Source organism: Lepeophtheirus salmonis, chromosome 7 (assembly GCF_016086655.4).
Source record: "Lepeophtheirus salmonis chromosome 7, UVic_Lsal_1.4, whole genome shotgun sequence".
Classification (NCBI taxonomy): domain Eukaryota; kingdom Metazoa; phylum Arthropoda; class Copepoda; order Siphonostomatoida; family Caligidae; genus Lepeophtheirus; species Lepeophtheirus salmonis.
Genome location: NC_052137.2, coordinates 5,710,316 through 5,728,509, shown reverse-complemented (window position 1 = coordinate 5,728,509; position 18,194 = coordinate 5,710,316). Strand labels below are relative to the sequence as shown.

General features: G+C 30.6%; 1 protein-coding gene across 1 annotated transcript; it reads left to right on the top strand.

Annotated features, from left to right (window-relative positions):
• Positions 1-6,206: 6,206 nt before the first annotated feature.
• LOC121121839 (uncharacterized) lies at positions 6,207-8,639 on the top strand. The gene is made up of 4 exons (XM_040716834.2): positions 6,207-6,676; positions 6,733-7,030; positions 7,095-7,319; positions 7,908-8,639. Exons 1-4 carry the CDS (start codon positions 6,360-6,362, stop codon positions 8,160-8,162), a joined length of 1,095 nt encoding a protein of 364 aa, XP_040572768.1. The 5' UTR covers positions 6,207-6,359; the 3' UTR covers positions 8,163-8,639.
• Positions 8,640-18,194: the final 9,555 nt, after the last annotated feature.

Sequence of the window (18,194 nt, the reverse complement as noted above, 5' to 3'; positions counted from 1 at the left end):
TCCACCAAATTAAACTTTCAAACTCTAGTTAAACAACTATCCCTATTAAATGAAGAGTTTTTTATACAAAAAAAATTACATACGTTGCTTATTTATAGATGCCGTCAATCCTTAAATTTCCTTAAATATAATATTTGTGGGTATAAAAACTCTATATTTTAAGACACAAAATTGCTATAATTTGAAGGTTTACCAGTACTAATGTACTAATTAGCAGGGGCGTTGCTAGCTTTCATCATTTGTGGGGCTTAGACTCAAAATATATTATCACCGTTATATGATTGTTTATATAAATATGATTACTTTATATATAATAAATATTTGTTGTGTGAGTGACGATATCTGTATAAGTTTCTCCTTGTACAATTTGATTATACAAGTTGTAATTTCTTCGTAATAAAAGTTCAATTTTTAATTAGAATATTAGTCGGTCTAATAACCATATATTTATTTTCATTTAGGTCTATTAAAATTATATGGTAATAATGGTGTTATAAGTAACATAACTTTGTGCAATTGAACTTTATAATCTGCCCTAGAATGCTTATATTTTAGTAATTTTGATTAGATAGTTAAAAATTACATCATCTATGGAATATTCAGTATTTACATTATCCTTATCCAAAGTATTGTAAATCCCTCATTTAAAATTAATCATCTCATTTTTGGTTTTCAACTTGTACAACTTGTTTATACAAGTTGCAACATGTATAATAAATAGATAATTAAAAAATTAGGGACTAATGACGCCACTGTTTATTAGTATGTTCAGATCGTTAATTATATTCCATAAACTGCACTCTTTATCACCTTAACAGCACTGTTGGGTAATAACCATAGTTGTTTAAGATTTGCAAATAGTTTTTTTCTTCGAATAATGGTAGACATCTAATATCTAGTGTTACATATTGATTACATTTCTTATAATTCTAATAAATTATTCATAAGCAAAATAATTTAATCTACAATTACTTAGCATCTCCTCTTTCTATGGATATCAAAAAACAATTTTTTAGAGCGTTTATTATTGTACACAATTGGCCCCAAGATCAAATTTTAAAAAGTATATCTAGGTAACCATTCAAGATGGCTCCAGGTCACTTTGCCGGACAAAATTATAAATATATTTATTGATAATAAGGTATAGTGAGAGACAACCTCGGGATACATGAGTGTCGATTAGGACTTTATCATGTACAAAGGAGCTACAACACATTCTGTTGATTCATTCGCATTCTCCATTGAATCTCAATCATTAATTATATTAATGATTAATTCCTTCGCTTCCTTACACATGTTTTCTCTTTCAAATTTATTTATTTAATTATCCATTGGATGATGTCATGATTTGAAGCATTCTTATAACGAAATGAAACCTTTATTAATTAGTCGACACTTAATCATTGTTAAATGAGATAAATGATTAAACAATTTATATTTTAAAATTTGTTTAACAAATCATATTTACATATTATAGCATACTCATTAAATATATTTATAATTATTTTAGTAAATTGGCTTTCGACAATAAGGTTTTCGACAAAGTTTCTACTGAGAATATCAGGGATAAACTAGAATTTCAATAAGTGCAACATAACTACACTTTTTTACACTGGTAATAAAAAAATAGTAGCCTTGGCATTGTCGAATTATATAAGTTGGCTTTTTTCTTTATTCATCTACAAAAGTTGCATCATACAGATATTTTTAGTTAAAAATTACTTTCCTGGAAAAAAAGAAACACAAAATACTACAATGCACTCCGATACACGTATTTAAAACGATGACTAACCAATAAGCCAAGAACAAGTTTCTGAAAGTGTAAAAAGCAACTATAAAATTAACGAAAAATGACTAGAATAACGAGAGAAAAAAAACAAGCAAACGACTATTTCGAACTAATAGATTCGAACTTTTTAGAATTGCAAATAATCTTACATAAAACCATCAAGTATCCTGCTGAGAATAAAGGATGAAATTTAATTAGATCTCCAGCAAACTTCCAAGTTGAGATGTTATAATCTGGAATTTTAATCGTATAAGCAGTATAGCGAGCAGCTGGAGCAATGATAATCCCTCTTAATTCCCCTAAGTTTATCGGTTTCAAGAGCTTTGGAATTTAAAATGGCATACTCTATTGCTTTGTTCTTTTCTGGAGCATTAACTACTCGATAATCCAAATAGCAGACTTGGAGAATCCACTCTTTCTGTAACTCCCTTCAAATGGAGTAAAACAAACTCTCTCAATATCCACAGAGCTTGACAATTACTAAAAACATGAACCACAATCTTCACAGGGAGAATTGAAATAAATACATCCCGAAGATATTTGAAGTTGTCACCGTGAACTTCTTACCATCTGCTATAATAGTAAGATATTTTAAAATTCGACTTCGCCAAGACTCCGAAAGCACAAGGGGGCATCTAAAAACCTGTGGCATAATTTCTTCACCTCATCCATATCTCCCATTCTCAAGTACCAGGGCATTGGCAATCCATAACAACAAGAATAACTTTTCAGGGGAAATAAAAAGCTGGCTTTAGGCCTGATCAACCAACACTATATTTTGATTGAACATAAGTGGTTACTCTAACAACTAATTAATGGCAATTGAAGATTGAGCACAGGAAAAGATTTATATTTAGAAAATAGATTGTATATCAATTTAAAGATAGCTTGAGTATCATTTGAACTATACAACTATTACAACTTTATTTAATGAAAACTTGTTGAAAGGCTGAAGTACCTAAATAAAAATTTCGATATCGTGATTAAAGAAATTGAATATAAGAAACTTTCTGAAGTAGTTTACAAACTAATTAAATTATTTCATTATCTTTCTAAATTTTGAAAACAACAACATCAGTAGATCGATACTTCGTACATTTTAATTAATTTTCTTGCAAGTTTTCTCAATTGCTGAAGTTCTCCACAAGTTATCAAATTAATCATTCGAATCAACAACTATTACAGGAAATACGCTTATAGTACGTTATAATCTTCCCGGTATCCCTGACCTAGGAAATGATCATAGATACAAACAGAGTCGCGGCTGCCTTATACGCAGAGCGCGTAGAGCCCAAAGTTTCAAAGGGGCCGGAAATTAAGGCTGCTTAAAACAATAGTTTTCCAGAAGGGGCTGTAAGGGGAGGCTAGGGTGGGACGTCAGAAAATGCAAGGTTAATAGAAATACAAGGTTATACAAGAATGTGTGTACGACTGATGTTTGACTTCCACCACGCTTTTAATAATGACGTAATAGTAGTGTTTTGTCAAAATCTGTTTCTCTTGTCCAGTAGTCGGTACAGTATATCAGATCGAAAATTCTAGCAAGCCCGATTACACGATGGTCTAACCTTGAGAAGATGGAGAATTGAGGATTGCTTTCAGTCTAAACATACATGTTACAAATGTTTCGTATAAAGGGGCCTCAGCTAAAAATGTATTAGTGTAAGGGGCCTTGGTGTAGTAAAGTTTGAGAACCCCTGGCTTAAGAAATATTATATTTATAATATTGGGAACAGGGCTCCTACCACCGGAAAAACTACCCTCTGTCCTTTAACTGCAGACCAACTATCCTCATCCTTTTACCCCCGACCAACTACCCTCTGGACATGGTATTTTATCAACTATTCCATTTTTTTACATTTAATTCACATGCAGTAATAATTAGGGCTATGGGTTATTATAAATCCAACCTCGAGAAACTATTTGAATTATACTTTAGAAATTAAATTTAAATTTTCAGTCCCTAAAATAATAAATCAACTTAAACAATTTTATTAAATACACACATATCTAATAATCAATTATTCTTAATTTAGAGTTTGTAATAATATTTTATGATCTGGGCTTTTAATCCCTACATTTGAATTATGTGACTCCAAATCCTATTGCCTAATTGTGCAAATATACTGACTTTATAAATTAATCGTATTAGTATTGATAGATCAATCGAAGAATAATATTTCATATTAATTAGTTATTTGAATGAAACTTACTACATAATGGTCTTGTACAAACACAAACTGAAGTTGATTCTTTATTTTTGAAGGACAAATTCATCAGTTTAGATAATTAATTCAATAATTTATTTCAGTAAAAATAATATTTCACTCTGAATATAGAAATGAAATGCACATTTACTTCTGACAATACTATAGGTAGATACAATTATTCATTAAATACAATGAACTCAAGATACATTTGACAGTTTATTCACTCTTCTATTTGCTCCAGGATCACTATGTCTCTTGCATTGTCTATTTTCTTGCACATTAACAGATGACTTTTTAACTATGAAATTATACGTTTTCTAAGCTATTAATTCAATCCATTTAAAAATCCTCGTATAATTTTACTACCCACATAAAAACAATGTCCATTGTATATATTAATCTTCCTCCAGCCTTATTGATGGTAAAGAGCAAAATTTGCAAATTTTAACTTATTGGTATACGACAAGGTAACTAGAAATACAAGTTATCTTGGTATATGAGACATTAGAAGAAATCAATTCCTCAATTTTCTTAATCATCTTTTTTGGTTCCAAATAATAGTCTTTTTACCTTTCAAATAAGCTATGACGTTATGAATTGCATCAACAATTTTAACTTTATTTGACCTCACAATATACACAAGCTTTGAAACTGGATGCTTCTTAAGATGTAGATAAGGTTAAAAAGTCAGCTCTTGATCAAAAAACAATTTGAATTGTTTTTCTGACAAATTATTGAGTTGATCGAAGGAGTGAAACGCGTCTATTTGTTCATTTAATCATTCCAATGATTTCCTATGTGTTGCTTCTGAAGATACCCAATTCGTATTTCACTTTTAGCAAGATTAAGGTGTGTGTTTCAGATACAAATACTGATTGAACTACATATAATTTTTTTTAGTTTGCTTCTTCATATTATTCCATGACATGTAAAACGATAGGATTTGTTATCCGATAGGTTCTTCTTCAAAGTCCTTATTCAAAAATGTAATGCGCCCACACTTGAATTCTAGTAACTCCGGGCTCACTCATCAGCCATAATTATTACTTCATGGGAATTAAGATTTACCTAGTTAATAAAAATACCATTATTTTGATCCTTTTAAGGTCATAAATGAGGATATAGAAAATTGATACAGTATGACTAATGTTTCCAATTGGTTCTATATTTTGGTACCAAATATAAGAATTTTGTTAGTAACAATCAATAAAAATTATTATTAATGCAACATTAATGTGGGAATATTTAATATTATTGGAATAACACTGATTCTAATTCCAAATCCCTTCAACTCCGTTTGTAAATACATTCAACTTTACTTAATCCCAGCTCAATTAATTAAAAATACTTCAAGGTAGATTATTTTGATCCTTATAAACTCTTGAATTGGGGATATGAGTAATCGATACAGTCTGTATGTAGTTTTCTATCCCTTTCTGTTTTACAACTTATAAATAAAGACATAATCATAGTTATGAATGATTACATTATTATTTAAATATCAATGGAGGATATATTATTTCACATATATAAAAGTCAAGAATTATTATTATTTGAATGAAACTTACTACTAAATATTTTACAATTCCGATCTGAAGTTGACACTTTATTTTGAAAGGCTTCATAGTTTTAAAAGATTAATTTAATAATCTTTTTAAATTTTACTTTAAAAAACCTTTCAGCATGTATACATTAAGTCAATCCTTCCTTATTTATTAAATCCCAGATTCACCATATCATTTCATATTATTTGAATGAAACTTACTATATAACCTTGTACAAACACGATTTTATTGTTGGAAAGCAAATTAATCAGTTTAAATGATTATTTTAGTAGTTTTTTAAAGTTTGCTTTAAGGACCCCTTAAACATCAATATACTATGATTTTAAATTGTATAAATTCAGTTAATCTATCAGTTTTTGCTCAAAAACATTATTTTTTAACGTCATATATTATCCCCAAAATGGAAGAGTTCCCTAAAATACCACGTGATGTTGAGATGGAATTACAACTACGACCAATATACATTAAAAAGCTTTATACGCCTTAAAAAGTTCATAATTTACGAGTCCACCAAGATGAATTTTTTATCAAAAATGGTATTTTTCACGACAAAAGGTTGCGTGATTGGAGCTTGTGCTTCTCCAGATAGTATTATAACTTATTAGTTGTTTCAATAGCTGACGTCATAGTTCCATTTTACTTATTAATATGCATCATAACAAATTTTTGTGACGTCAATCTTTTTGGCTCCTAATTTCGAACTGTTGACTAGCTAGTAGTTTGATTCAAGTTTGTTTCAATTACTTCGGCTTATAAGCTCAATATTTATACATTTAATATCTGTATTTGTGAACCATGGACCCTTATGAGCGTCGAATGTATATTCGGAAGGCACTATCTCAGTTTAAATCTCTAAATGATGTGTCTTTTCTTGTGAAAGAACTCTTTCAGAATGATTTAAAGGTCTTAAAGCGGATGAAGATGTCATTGAATGAGAGGGTCGGGAGGCGAGGAATTAAGGATTTTCTTCAACATTTGGAGGATAAAATACTCTTGATGACGGAGAAAACAAGTGATAAATGGCTACACTATTGTTCATTTATTGATTTAATTGCATTCCATTGCTTTAAATCCAATTGCACTTGGAATACTTTTGAGCTTACTGACTCTAAGTAAGGCGGTTCACTAAAATAATACGGCAGTTTCCTTATATATCTCTATATTTCAGAATTGGAAATATGAATATGGAGGATTTTATTAAGATTCGAAGTAATATCAAGGCTCATTTACCTCAAAACAACGCCAATTCCGTTCAACAACTTGTTAGCAATGTTAAAGACGAAAAAAAGGTCATTTCATATGCTACGTTTCGTATTATCAGCTTAAATGTTAGCAAAGCCATGCTAAAGGACCCCATCAAAATTCAAAAACAAAAGGTTAAAGCAAAACCCTTGTATCTAGTTTACTTTAACGGAAGTCCCTACGTGTACTCACCTTCCAAAACCATAAAAAATATAATTCAAGAGGTAATCTTTTTTTTTTATGATCCTCAATCAAAGGCATAAAATAAATATTTATATCATACTTTAGGGAATTCTGGGTGGATTTCAATGTACACAGGTTATTGATACGGAACTCAGGTCGAAGGATCTCTATAGCCTTTATATAATTGAGAAAGATAAAAATAGCGAGAAGAGAAATTATAAAATTGCTCAATTAGAAAATATCGATACAAATGTAGACATTGATACTCAAAGTCCTGTTAAAAAGATTATACTCAATGATCTCACAATTCAGTATAACCCCACTCTGAAGGTAAAGACATAATATTATTTAGAGATGTGAAATTGTCGAAATTCTCTTGAGAATACATTTTAAAAATAAGTTTATGTCGGTTAACGGTTAATTCCTTCCTATTTTAAAAATTCAAGCTTATTTGTGAACAAATATTTTATATAGTAATTTTCAAAGTTACCAACATGTGCTTTAATTTACGCATTCGAGGTTTACCACAATTTTGACATTCTTAATTCAGAGGCGTCTGCAGAATTATATTTTGAAAGGGGCTTGATTTTTGGAATTTTTTTGAAAACAAATCCAAAAATTACACTTTTTTAGAAAAAAATTTCAAAAGTTTATGACTATTCACAAAATATTTCAAAAAATAATTTATTTTTCAAAAAAAAAAGAAAAAGTTAAATTTCAAATATTAATTTTTTTGGAAAAAAATTTGACGAATTAAATTTTTTGGAAAAAAAATTCTAAAATTAATTGTTAAAATATTAAATTTTGTAGAAAAAAATTCTAAAATCTACAGCTATTAGACAAAAAATTAAACTTTTTCGAAAAAAAAAATCCAAAATCCAAAGCTGTTTTTTAACTATTTTTTTTTTTAATATGTAGAAGAGTAAGGTCAATGACAGGAGTGTAAAAGCTGTACTCCGAATTCATGGCGAAGATATTGATAAAGGACTCAAAGAATTAAAAAACCTTGGTCTCATAAAGGATACATCCTCCAAATGGATTAATCAAGTGTCACAGATTAAAAAAAATGACCTTGTTATATCACAAGGTACGCTCCGTCCAAATAAGAATCCAATGTGTACAGGTCCAGAATGGCATCAACGGCTGAAATCCGTTTACTGGAAAGGGATTTAGATATTATATGTGTGTTTCTGAAGCACTCACATTTTAAGATGAAACCGTTGTTCCTCATTAAGTCATAATTGTATTATTCTGAGAATATATATACAAGACATGGAAAATAGATTATTTTTGGAGTGTTGCACGTTAGTACCATTATCAAATATTGCTAGGATGTTCTTTCGAAGACGACTCCTATGTAATCCTATTAGATTTGAATTTATTTGAAAAATTTCTCCATGTCATTTACAATAATAATTAGTTAGACTGTATTTTTTTTAATTTGCACTCCCCTTTGTTATTATTGCTAATAACTAGGGAATGTCAATTGCAAATCTCTAGTTATAATTTGACGTTATGTGTGAGCTTTAAGTATGTAATGAAATTTTAATACTGGCAAAATATATATCCAATTTTAGAATTATTTCTCTAAAATAAGTATTCTCAAATATCACTTTATGTTATAATAAATTTGTTTATATATTTTCTTTACATATCATTTTTCCTGTTGAAAAGGGTTTTCTTGAACTGTTAACATCTCACGAATACGGGTTAACCAAATCCTAAATTTTGTCAAAATGTGATCCGTAATTTTTTGTAAGAAAAATATATCAAGGAATTTTTTTATTGAATTAAATAAAATTATCACTTTATCCGAAAAAGTGATTATTTTTTTTATAAAAAAGGTCATTTGATGAAACTGAGTGGTTGAGAAAAATTTTAAATGCTTATTTTTTCGTAGATTTCAGTAGCCTATATCCGCGACTTGGTTTAGAGCAGATCAAAATACATAGAGACCAGGTAGGTCAGTCATCATTTTTTTTGATCTCGCCAGGCAGATATGACGTCAAGGCGATAAATAAAAGCGCTCCCTAGCTTAATAAAACATAGTATAGTCAGCCGAATTTATTTCGGGCAAGTTATTTTATAATCAAAGGTGAAAATCCAGTGTGGAATGGGCATGTTAAAAAAAATAAACGAAAATCAATATAAGGCCTGAAATAGAAATACATATTAATATTTCTATTAACCTTTCTTCTTTATACTACCAACTACAAATTAACAGGCCAGCTAAAAAACACACCGGATTTGCATCATAATTTACGATGATTGGTGAATTAATATTGATCGAAGTAGGTGTAGGATTGTATTGATTAAATCAGTAATCTTAAAAAAACATTTATTTGTTTAAACGAAAATGGATGAAGAAACATTCAGAAAAGATTTTACTCTAACAAACATCCTCACAATTTTCCCATTGACTTCTTTTTGCCCAGACAATAGCGTCGCATTCTGTCAGGTAATGGATAGGATCCTTCTTTACATAGTTTGCATCCAGGTTAATTGAAATATAAGGTTATACTATAACTAAGGGTGATAATTTTGGTAAGAATAGAAAAGCGTGCGAGGAGAAAAGAAGAATTACTTATGGCATCATTGATTAAATATTATACATCTTCTTCTATCAATCATGAACGTTATCATTCCCGCCTTTATTATTCAATATTAATATAATATGAGATGGTGATAGGCGATAGAGAACTGAATAAAATCCCCAAAATGACGTCGCCTTCTGTCTGGATTTCTGAAAATGGAGGCCCAGGAATTTGGAAAATACTTACCGGATGAGAAACAGATGGTTTGTCGATATAAATGTGCCTTTAGTCCCCTGTCTAGAATTACACGCCACTCATTATCCTCATCTCATAACAAGAGTATGGATATTCATCTATAAAATCAATTTGACGATGAATACATCAAGTCAGACTTTAACTTTGATCTCACAACGATGCTTATTGCATGTAATATAACCTTATCCATTGCTAATCATCTACGTTCAAAAAATTTATGGAGAAATACAAGGGTAAACATATCCCTTCCCGAGGAACCATCATTAAATTAATGGAGGATGTTGGTACTGATGTCATATATAGAAATACATATAAAAATGTTTTGAGTCATCCACACCAAATGATGATCAAGTTATCAGTAAAAAGTATATACTAATATCGAAATGGAACGCTGAATTTTGTGCTATCTCACAGTAAGTATTCAATTTTTTTTTAAATCTAACCATAAAATATGATTCTATTTTAGCTAAACATATCAAGAATTATGATACACAACTCAGTAAAGGGCAAAAACAACTGCTTAAATGGTCACAACAACGGGGGTAGTAGCTTTGGATGGTTTGCAACTAGTTTGTCTGAGACTACTTACTTCGCTTTAAGACTTGGGTATGATAATTAGGTTTTCCAATATTACATAGTCAATAAATATTACTTTTTTATCACTAAAGGCTTAGCTATGGTTGATGGGCTCCAAGAAATGGTGTTCAGAAAACTCATAAAAGGCAAAAACAACTGTTTAAATGGTCACAACAACGAGGGTAGTTACATTGGGTGTTGCATTATAATTAACAATTGTGTATATCCATCATGATAATAGTATGTTGTTATATAAGCATACCTAAATAACGGGGAAAAATCTTTTTTGATGCTCTTAATAGGGAGTAATATCGCCGGACATTACTACATAATTAGCTTTTGCTCTAAATCTTTACGATGAATTTTTTTATTAGTATATTTATTGTCTAATTTTATGATTTTGACATTTACTTTATTATTAATAATTAGTTAGATCTCATCGGTAGAGATATATCTATCCTGTGCACAATTGTATATAGCAACTTCCACATGAAGAAGAGGGGTGATTATCTTTTGATTAAACTCCACGTCTCGCTTGTGTATTGCAACCTAAAGTTATGACATATTTAACTGAATTCCGATGTTAAAACAAGAAAAATTATCTGGATCAATCTATTATTTCAATATTCTGTATTTATAATTTATTATTATTAATAGTTATATGATTTTAATTGTTTAATTTTGTAGATTATATTTAATTAAAGCCTTCTTTTTTAAACTTTGAGCTTCAAATATATTTCAAATACTCTACTTTGTCGTTTCATTAGCTATTATTCTGAGAATAAGGTTCATAATGAATTACAATTTCATGGAGTGTGACGTTTTCAAATCTACTGTAACGGATAAAAAACGTCGAAATCAATTATACGTAGTATATCTTCATTAAACATTTTGCTAATAAATACATTCGTTATACCCTCAAAAATCATAATAAAGGAGGCAGATGATAATCACATCAGTATTTTAAACAATGATACCATATGTCTTTTTTTCCCCCTCCTCCTTGCACGCGTTTTTCTCTACAATATTATCAACTATAACTATAACGTGTTTACGACTGATGTTTGACTTCCACCACGCTTTTAATAGTGACATCATAGTGTATAAGTAGTTGCGTGTTTTGTTTACATTTTCCATCGTATAAAAAAAGAAACAATCTACATTCTTGATTCTAGAATTTGACAAGGTCTTCATATTATTAAAAGACATTCAAAGCCATTGAGGATCTTATACGTCGTAGTGAAGTATATGAAGCTAAGTCTCAGTTTCTATAGAGGATCACTTTCCCATAGTGGACTACAGCAAGGAACGAAGAAGATTGTCGGATTTCACTTAAATCCATTAGGAAAATTAAATTGAAGGCTTATCAGTCATTACTTATTAGTTATTCTGTGTTAACTCTTCAGCCTTGTCATTATCAATTCTATCATTCAATCCAAGAACAATATATTCAATCCATATATATTGTAATTACTCATAAGTTATTTGTATTGACTGCCATTTGTTAGGATGCCTATAAATTATCATAAGCATTCTTCATCAAATAGAAGATACTAGATGAAAACTCCTTGGATAATTTGTGGAGTTCAATCTAGCAAAAGATCGTGTTACTTCGTCTCTCCCGGCATTAAAGAATAGGTCATTGTGATAAAGTGCAATTAAAAATACTAAGGATCATGAATTTAAAAAAAAATCAGTATATGCATTGTTATGTAATGATTTAATTAAACTTAAGTATCTTAAAACGAATACTTGATTGAAATAGAACTGATTAATCAACAGTTCCCAAGAAGAAAACTCGCTCTCAATAGCATTACAGTTGTGTTAAAAAATAACTCTTTTACTTCGAAAAAAATGTTGCCCATCCAATTTCCGAGGAATTGCTTGACAAGGTTTTTCGACTTAGCTAGAACACAGGCACTCACATTGCGAAATTTTATTATTTAAAATTAATTAATGAGCCTCAAAAAATATAAATTAAATTTATGTCTCTATTTTTTAAGTAATAAAATTAGCAGTTTTTTTACACGTTACTTGCTATTTTTCTTACTTTTGCTTACAATATTAACATACTTTTGTCTAATGAATGTACGAGTGCAAATAAATTTTTTTATAACTTCATATTCTTCATTAAGATACTATTCCACAATTATGCTGATGAGTCGATCCATCACATATGGTTCGATATCCAAAAAATTCCCTTGAAACTTAATGAAATGCTTCTCTATTTTTTTTTTTCAAAATTCCAAAAAAGATTCCGATCGTTGAAGGAGTCCCCCCCTTGACAATGTTTCAAGCAATGGACTTGGAGGAACTTGGATGCTGGAGGTATTAAACCCCAGAGTGGGAAATTTTTGATGTAACGATTTGGGTACATATCCATCAACATAAATAAATCCTTCATTTTCACAGATTTTAGGAAGATGTAAATCATTAGACGGATGTTCTATTGTATTTTCATCATTATTCATATCTTCCTCAATCTCACCTTAAATGATTTGAGGATAAATTATATCATCAAAGTCTTGATAAAATTCAATGTTGTCTTCTGAATCTGCTTTGCTCAAAATAGTACCTAAAAGGAGATGCAGGATTAGTATATATACATTAGTGCATTGGTGATACTACATCCTGTAATTTGTTGAAACATAGAATCAAAACATTGGTCTAGTTCAGATCTGACGGGAGTATTCTCAACAACCATTTTTCCGGAGCTACTTATTACGAGTATCCAGAATCGATCCATGGCCTCTACCGCATTAGAATGAGAGTGAGTTCGTCCAATATATCTTATTCTTGAAAAAAAAAAAAGCTGTCAAGACAATCTTGATTTAAACGAGATGCCAATATATATGGAAGGCCAATTTCATTATTTATGTATTGATACAATGATATCAAAGATTTTGAAGAAATACTTATGCCCTTTTGGTAGGGCTTCAAAGCAGATGACTCAGGCAACACCACTTCACCATTTTTATTTCTCTTAATTTGCCTAATCTTAATCGTTTGAGGGTTGTTACACTAGGAACCGGAAGTAGACCACTGGATTGAATGTAAAGGTAGGCTTTTGAGGAAAGAGCTTCAGTATCAGTCCTTTAACAAAATCTGCCTCATTCCATTTCCCAAACATCTTCCCACTGATAATGAGTTTACATTGAGATTTAGTAAATATCTTATCCAGTTCTCCTTTCATCGCTTCCTTAAAATTAGATAGATTTTAATAATCTATTTTCCGATTGAAGGATTTTCACTTTTTCGTGTAAATCTGCATTTTGTTTCCTTAGTGACTCGAGTTCTAGAATGAGTGGATCTTTTCTGGTATCAGAAGCCCTACTAATTTGTATAATCCGGGATATATATGCTCGATTAGATGCTCTAATCATTTCTAATACAAGTGTTTGAGTTGATTTAACGTTGGTTAGGGGTGATTTATCTATAGTCTCCCAATATTTTTCATTAGAATCTTTTTTTAAATGGTACACTATCTTAATTTATTTCTTTTTCCTTGGAGCTTGCTTAAATCCTTCTCCCGGTATGAGACCTCTGGAAGGGATAACATCTTCTTTCAATTTTTTTAAAGTAGTCCCAGCAATTCACCTTTTAAATCCCTTTTATTAGCATTTTCCTCAAAATGATTCTCACAAATTCTAGGGTATTTTCCTAAGGGGTCCTTTCGATGACAAGCACTTTCCCATTTTTTCCTCCTTGAAAAAAAAAGTCCCAGTTCTTAATTTTGGCCTTTTGTGAATTTGTATTTGGTACCCTTTCTATTCTCTATGACGTCAAAATCTCCCTCTCTTGCCCAGCAGTCGGTACGATACATTAAATTGAAAAATCTAGCAAGCCCGATTACATGATGGTCTAACCTTGTATTCTATTAACCTTGGTCTGCATGTGCCCTCATTGACTAATCTCATTTTTTTAGATGTATTTTCATTAGAATGTGGCCAGAAGCAAAGCTCACAAAATAGTAAGAGGTGTTCTGGTATGTGAGTGTAATTTCCATCTTTAATTAGGACTTGTAAAGAATTGTTTCGTTTGACTGCAACTTGGATCAATCTACCATTCCTATTCCCAATTGGCAGTTACTATTTTTTTTTTTAATTTTATTTAATTACATCGTTTTTATTCTGTGAAGTATCTCATTTTCCTTTCCAAGCATTCAATAGCTGCCATACTGACAACGTGAAAAATGACAGGGGACTTGAGGAATTCATTCATATCATTTTATTAAAACATGTATTGCTTGATAAATACCTTCGAATTCAGCCTGAAAAACTGTATTAGTCAAGCTCAGATTTCCGTATCCGTCCAAGACACATTTGTCTCCAATAGAAATGCACCATCCATAACCAACTTTGTCCACAATCTTCGATCCATCTGTGAAAACACTCCAAGAGTGTTTCATTTTTTATCAATACAAACGGATTACGTGCATATAACTTTTCAGTTGTTAATGTTAGATTTATTTATGATAAACAATTCAATTTTGTGTCCAATGGGATCGTGTTCTTACTATTTGATGATATTTGATAGTATAATGATATAAACTATGGATCAGTAGTTGATAACAAAATTAGTCGATACAGGCGTAGCGTTAATTTCTCTCCTATAAATTTGAAAAAATCCTCAAAAATGTTCGTATGATAAAAGACAAGACAAGTCGTAAGCTATGGAGTGCAATTCAAGTTTCAAGTCTTTGATTGTGAGATTAAGTCGAAATTAAAAACTGTTAAACAAGAAAAAGTCCTGAAAATCAAGGAATATTTATTGAAATTTAATTTTGCTCTGAATATCTTTCTACTATAAATTATAATATAATATTATAACTGTATGTCCATTGATAAAAACGCATAGGGTATTTATTTCAAAAAGGGAGACAGATACACACAATAGACATAAAATAAGCTGTTCAAAATTCTATCTTTTGTACCTAAGGATTTGTTTCATTCTGATTTGACCAGAGTCCCGGGCAACTTGAGGGGAAGTTTGTTTTTTGCTAATACGTTGATTTTTTTTTTAAAGCGAGAACGATTCCCCGAATTATTGTACTAAAGGAAAAATTGAGAAAGTAAATTGAATACGAATTAAAAAAGGTAATTAGGAAGAGGACTAGCGAGTTAGTCTAAGTATATATCTTCATTATTGTTGAAGGAGGAACATATTTATAATTATAATGGCCAAAGGGATGGAAGAACTTCAAATATTGTATATCGAAAAGTTTTACTAAATTCTGGAGTTATTTAAAGTATTAATAAAATTATTCCGAAACATAATATATAATACGGGAAAGTCTTAGTAAGAGTAAGAGAAAAATCATTTCCTTAAATTTGAGTATATATATATTCATGATGATATCCAAAGGTGAAAATCCAGTGTGGAATGGGCATGTTAAAAAAACCCAAAAATCATTTTCGGGTTTTGAACAATTTGAAGAATGCTTTGGAGGAGAGAAAGAATAATGTTTATTACGTTTCATTAATGAGCTGTGATAAGAAAGGAAGTAACACACGATATAAATAAGTTCATTTGCTAAAATTACTCCGATGTCGATCCTCAATTCTACTCTGAGTCCAACAAGGACTTACAATTATAACTCCGCAAAAAGTCCTAAGGGTTACGCTCCGTCTTTCATGAGCACACAGGAACGTTCAAACAGGTTTTGAATATACTTGAATCTATTTAGGAAAGGATGTTCACTACTCAGGAATTAAATAATAATGACAACTGCGGAGGAAAAGAGAATTCCTTCTTTATACTAGCAGTTACAAATTAACAGGCCAGCTAAATAGCACACCAGATTTACATGTATGATGATTGATGATAACACTTTTTTTGCATGATATATCAAATCTGTAGAAAACTCATTTCAAAGTGAATCTTAAAAACGCTACTTTAACACATTTCAAATAAACTTCTTATTCTTTCAATGCGAAGAGCAATTTTGCCTACTTTGAGGGGCTTCCCAAGGGTTATTATGAATATTTGTTCGTAGAGACTGACGATAATTCGTCAAATAGTACAAATGTAATCCACACTCAATTTGGAGAAAAATCATTCTAGTTTGCTTTTGAGTTGACGGGCGGTATATGTGAAAAAGTAAACAATTGAGAGCTCAAATGCGTTCCTTTAGATAAAAGAATACAATTAATAAAGTTTGAACAATTTGAAGGTCCCAAATTTTTTGAAATTATACATATTTCTGAAGAAAAAAACCCGTGAGTTTGTAATAATATCAACCGTGTACTACACATTAGCTTTCTTAGTAAAAGTAACAAATTTAGTTAAGTTAAACTTCTATAAAAAGTTTTTAATAAATGTTTATGATAATTCTCCTTTTTTACTTGACTAAATGAACGATAAAAATTTTTAAATGAAATGTAGCCTTTTTGCCTATATGTCTGTTCATCTGCGTATCACGGCCAATGAACGGCTACTGATATCTACAAAAATTTGCAAATAATTTATGATTCGAATAATATCGTCTATATAGTGCATAAAAACTCAAAAAAGAGACCCTTCTTTAAAAATCTTTTATCGTCAAAAATGTTGGAAAAGACTGCCATGGAAAATGATATTATAACTATTCATGACACTCATAGAAATTCTAATCTTAATACTGCAAGATTTATTTTCCCTCTAAAGCGATTAGCTCTAAAACACGTGCCTCTCACTCCATGTTATATGAAACTGCAATAAAGGAATAAGGAATACCCCGAGGTTAAAATAATCACTGGAGCATTTATAAAAATGTTATGCCTTCCTACATCTGTGGGTAAGGTGATTGCGCATTCTCTAGTGAGAATCAATGATAGCCGATAATTCACGGCACAATTTCGAATATGTAGTCTTAGTCTTGAATAATATTGCACTTGTTTTCCAATAACAAAAGAGGCTCAGTAGTAATAAAGAAATCAGGCATGAGATTGAAGTGTCCAGGTTATATAATTATTCGTATAGACTGTATATCCCAAAGTCCAACAAATAAATGGAATTGATATAAATGTGATTGAGATGAGGGATTTCTGCATTATATACAATACATCAAGGGCACCGAATGACTCTTATGAATGAAATAGTTTTCTTAGAGTAGGAGACGAAGCAGAGTTGACTTTCAAGAATTTCAAAGAATGAGCTGTTCCTCACTGGATCTTGCTGTCGTATTATGGAACTCCTTAGTTGTTATATGTAGAAGTATACGATGATTTCGTAGAAGATCTGGAGGAATTTATGTATAGGAACAATGATTAAGGAGATCACAAGCCACTATCACAGACGTTGATATGAAGAGGCACTTGCACAATCAACGATCCTTCCATTAAAGGAGACGAGATCCACCGAGTGAAGCACTTGTTCAAGGGAGCTCGCCTTAAGAGTCGATATTTTGGTGAAGAAATACATTTCAGAAACCATATTGTTTCTGTAAAACATCTTCAAAACTGGTAGAGTTGGAAAAGTTCAAGAATTGGAAATTGTTCCCAAGCTTTCTGAAAGTATCATTAACCCCAGCCACTGTTCAAAAATAATGATACAATGGCCTTTTTTTTTCGATGCAACAAGTACGGTCCTAAGATATTGGACAATCCAGGAGTCTGATAGTTCAATCTTATTAATGACATAATCTATTGATCCGATTCGTTCCTGGTTTGAGCTCATGACCTCTCGATCACCGATGATGGTTTTAAGTCATTAAAATCTTGAAAAATATAATGAAGCTATTCGGACTTTTAAAAAGGTGATCAAAGTCATTCGTCATTGCCATGCAGGGGAAAAAATGTTATTAGAAACCATGGCAAACTTGTATCATTTTGTCGACAACTTCCATCCTTCAATTGTACAA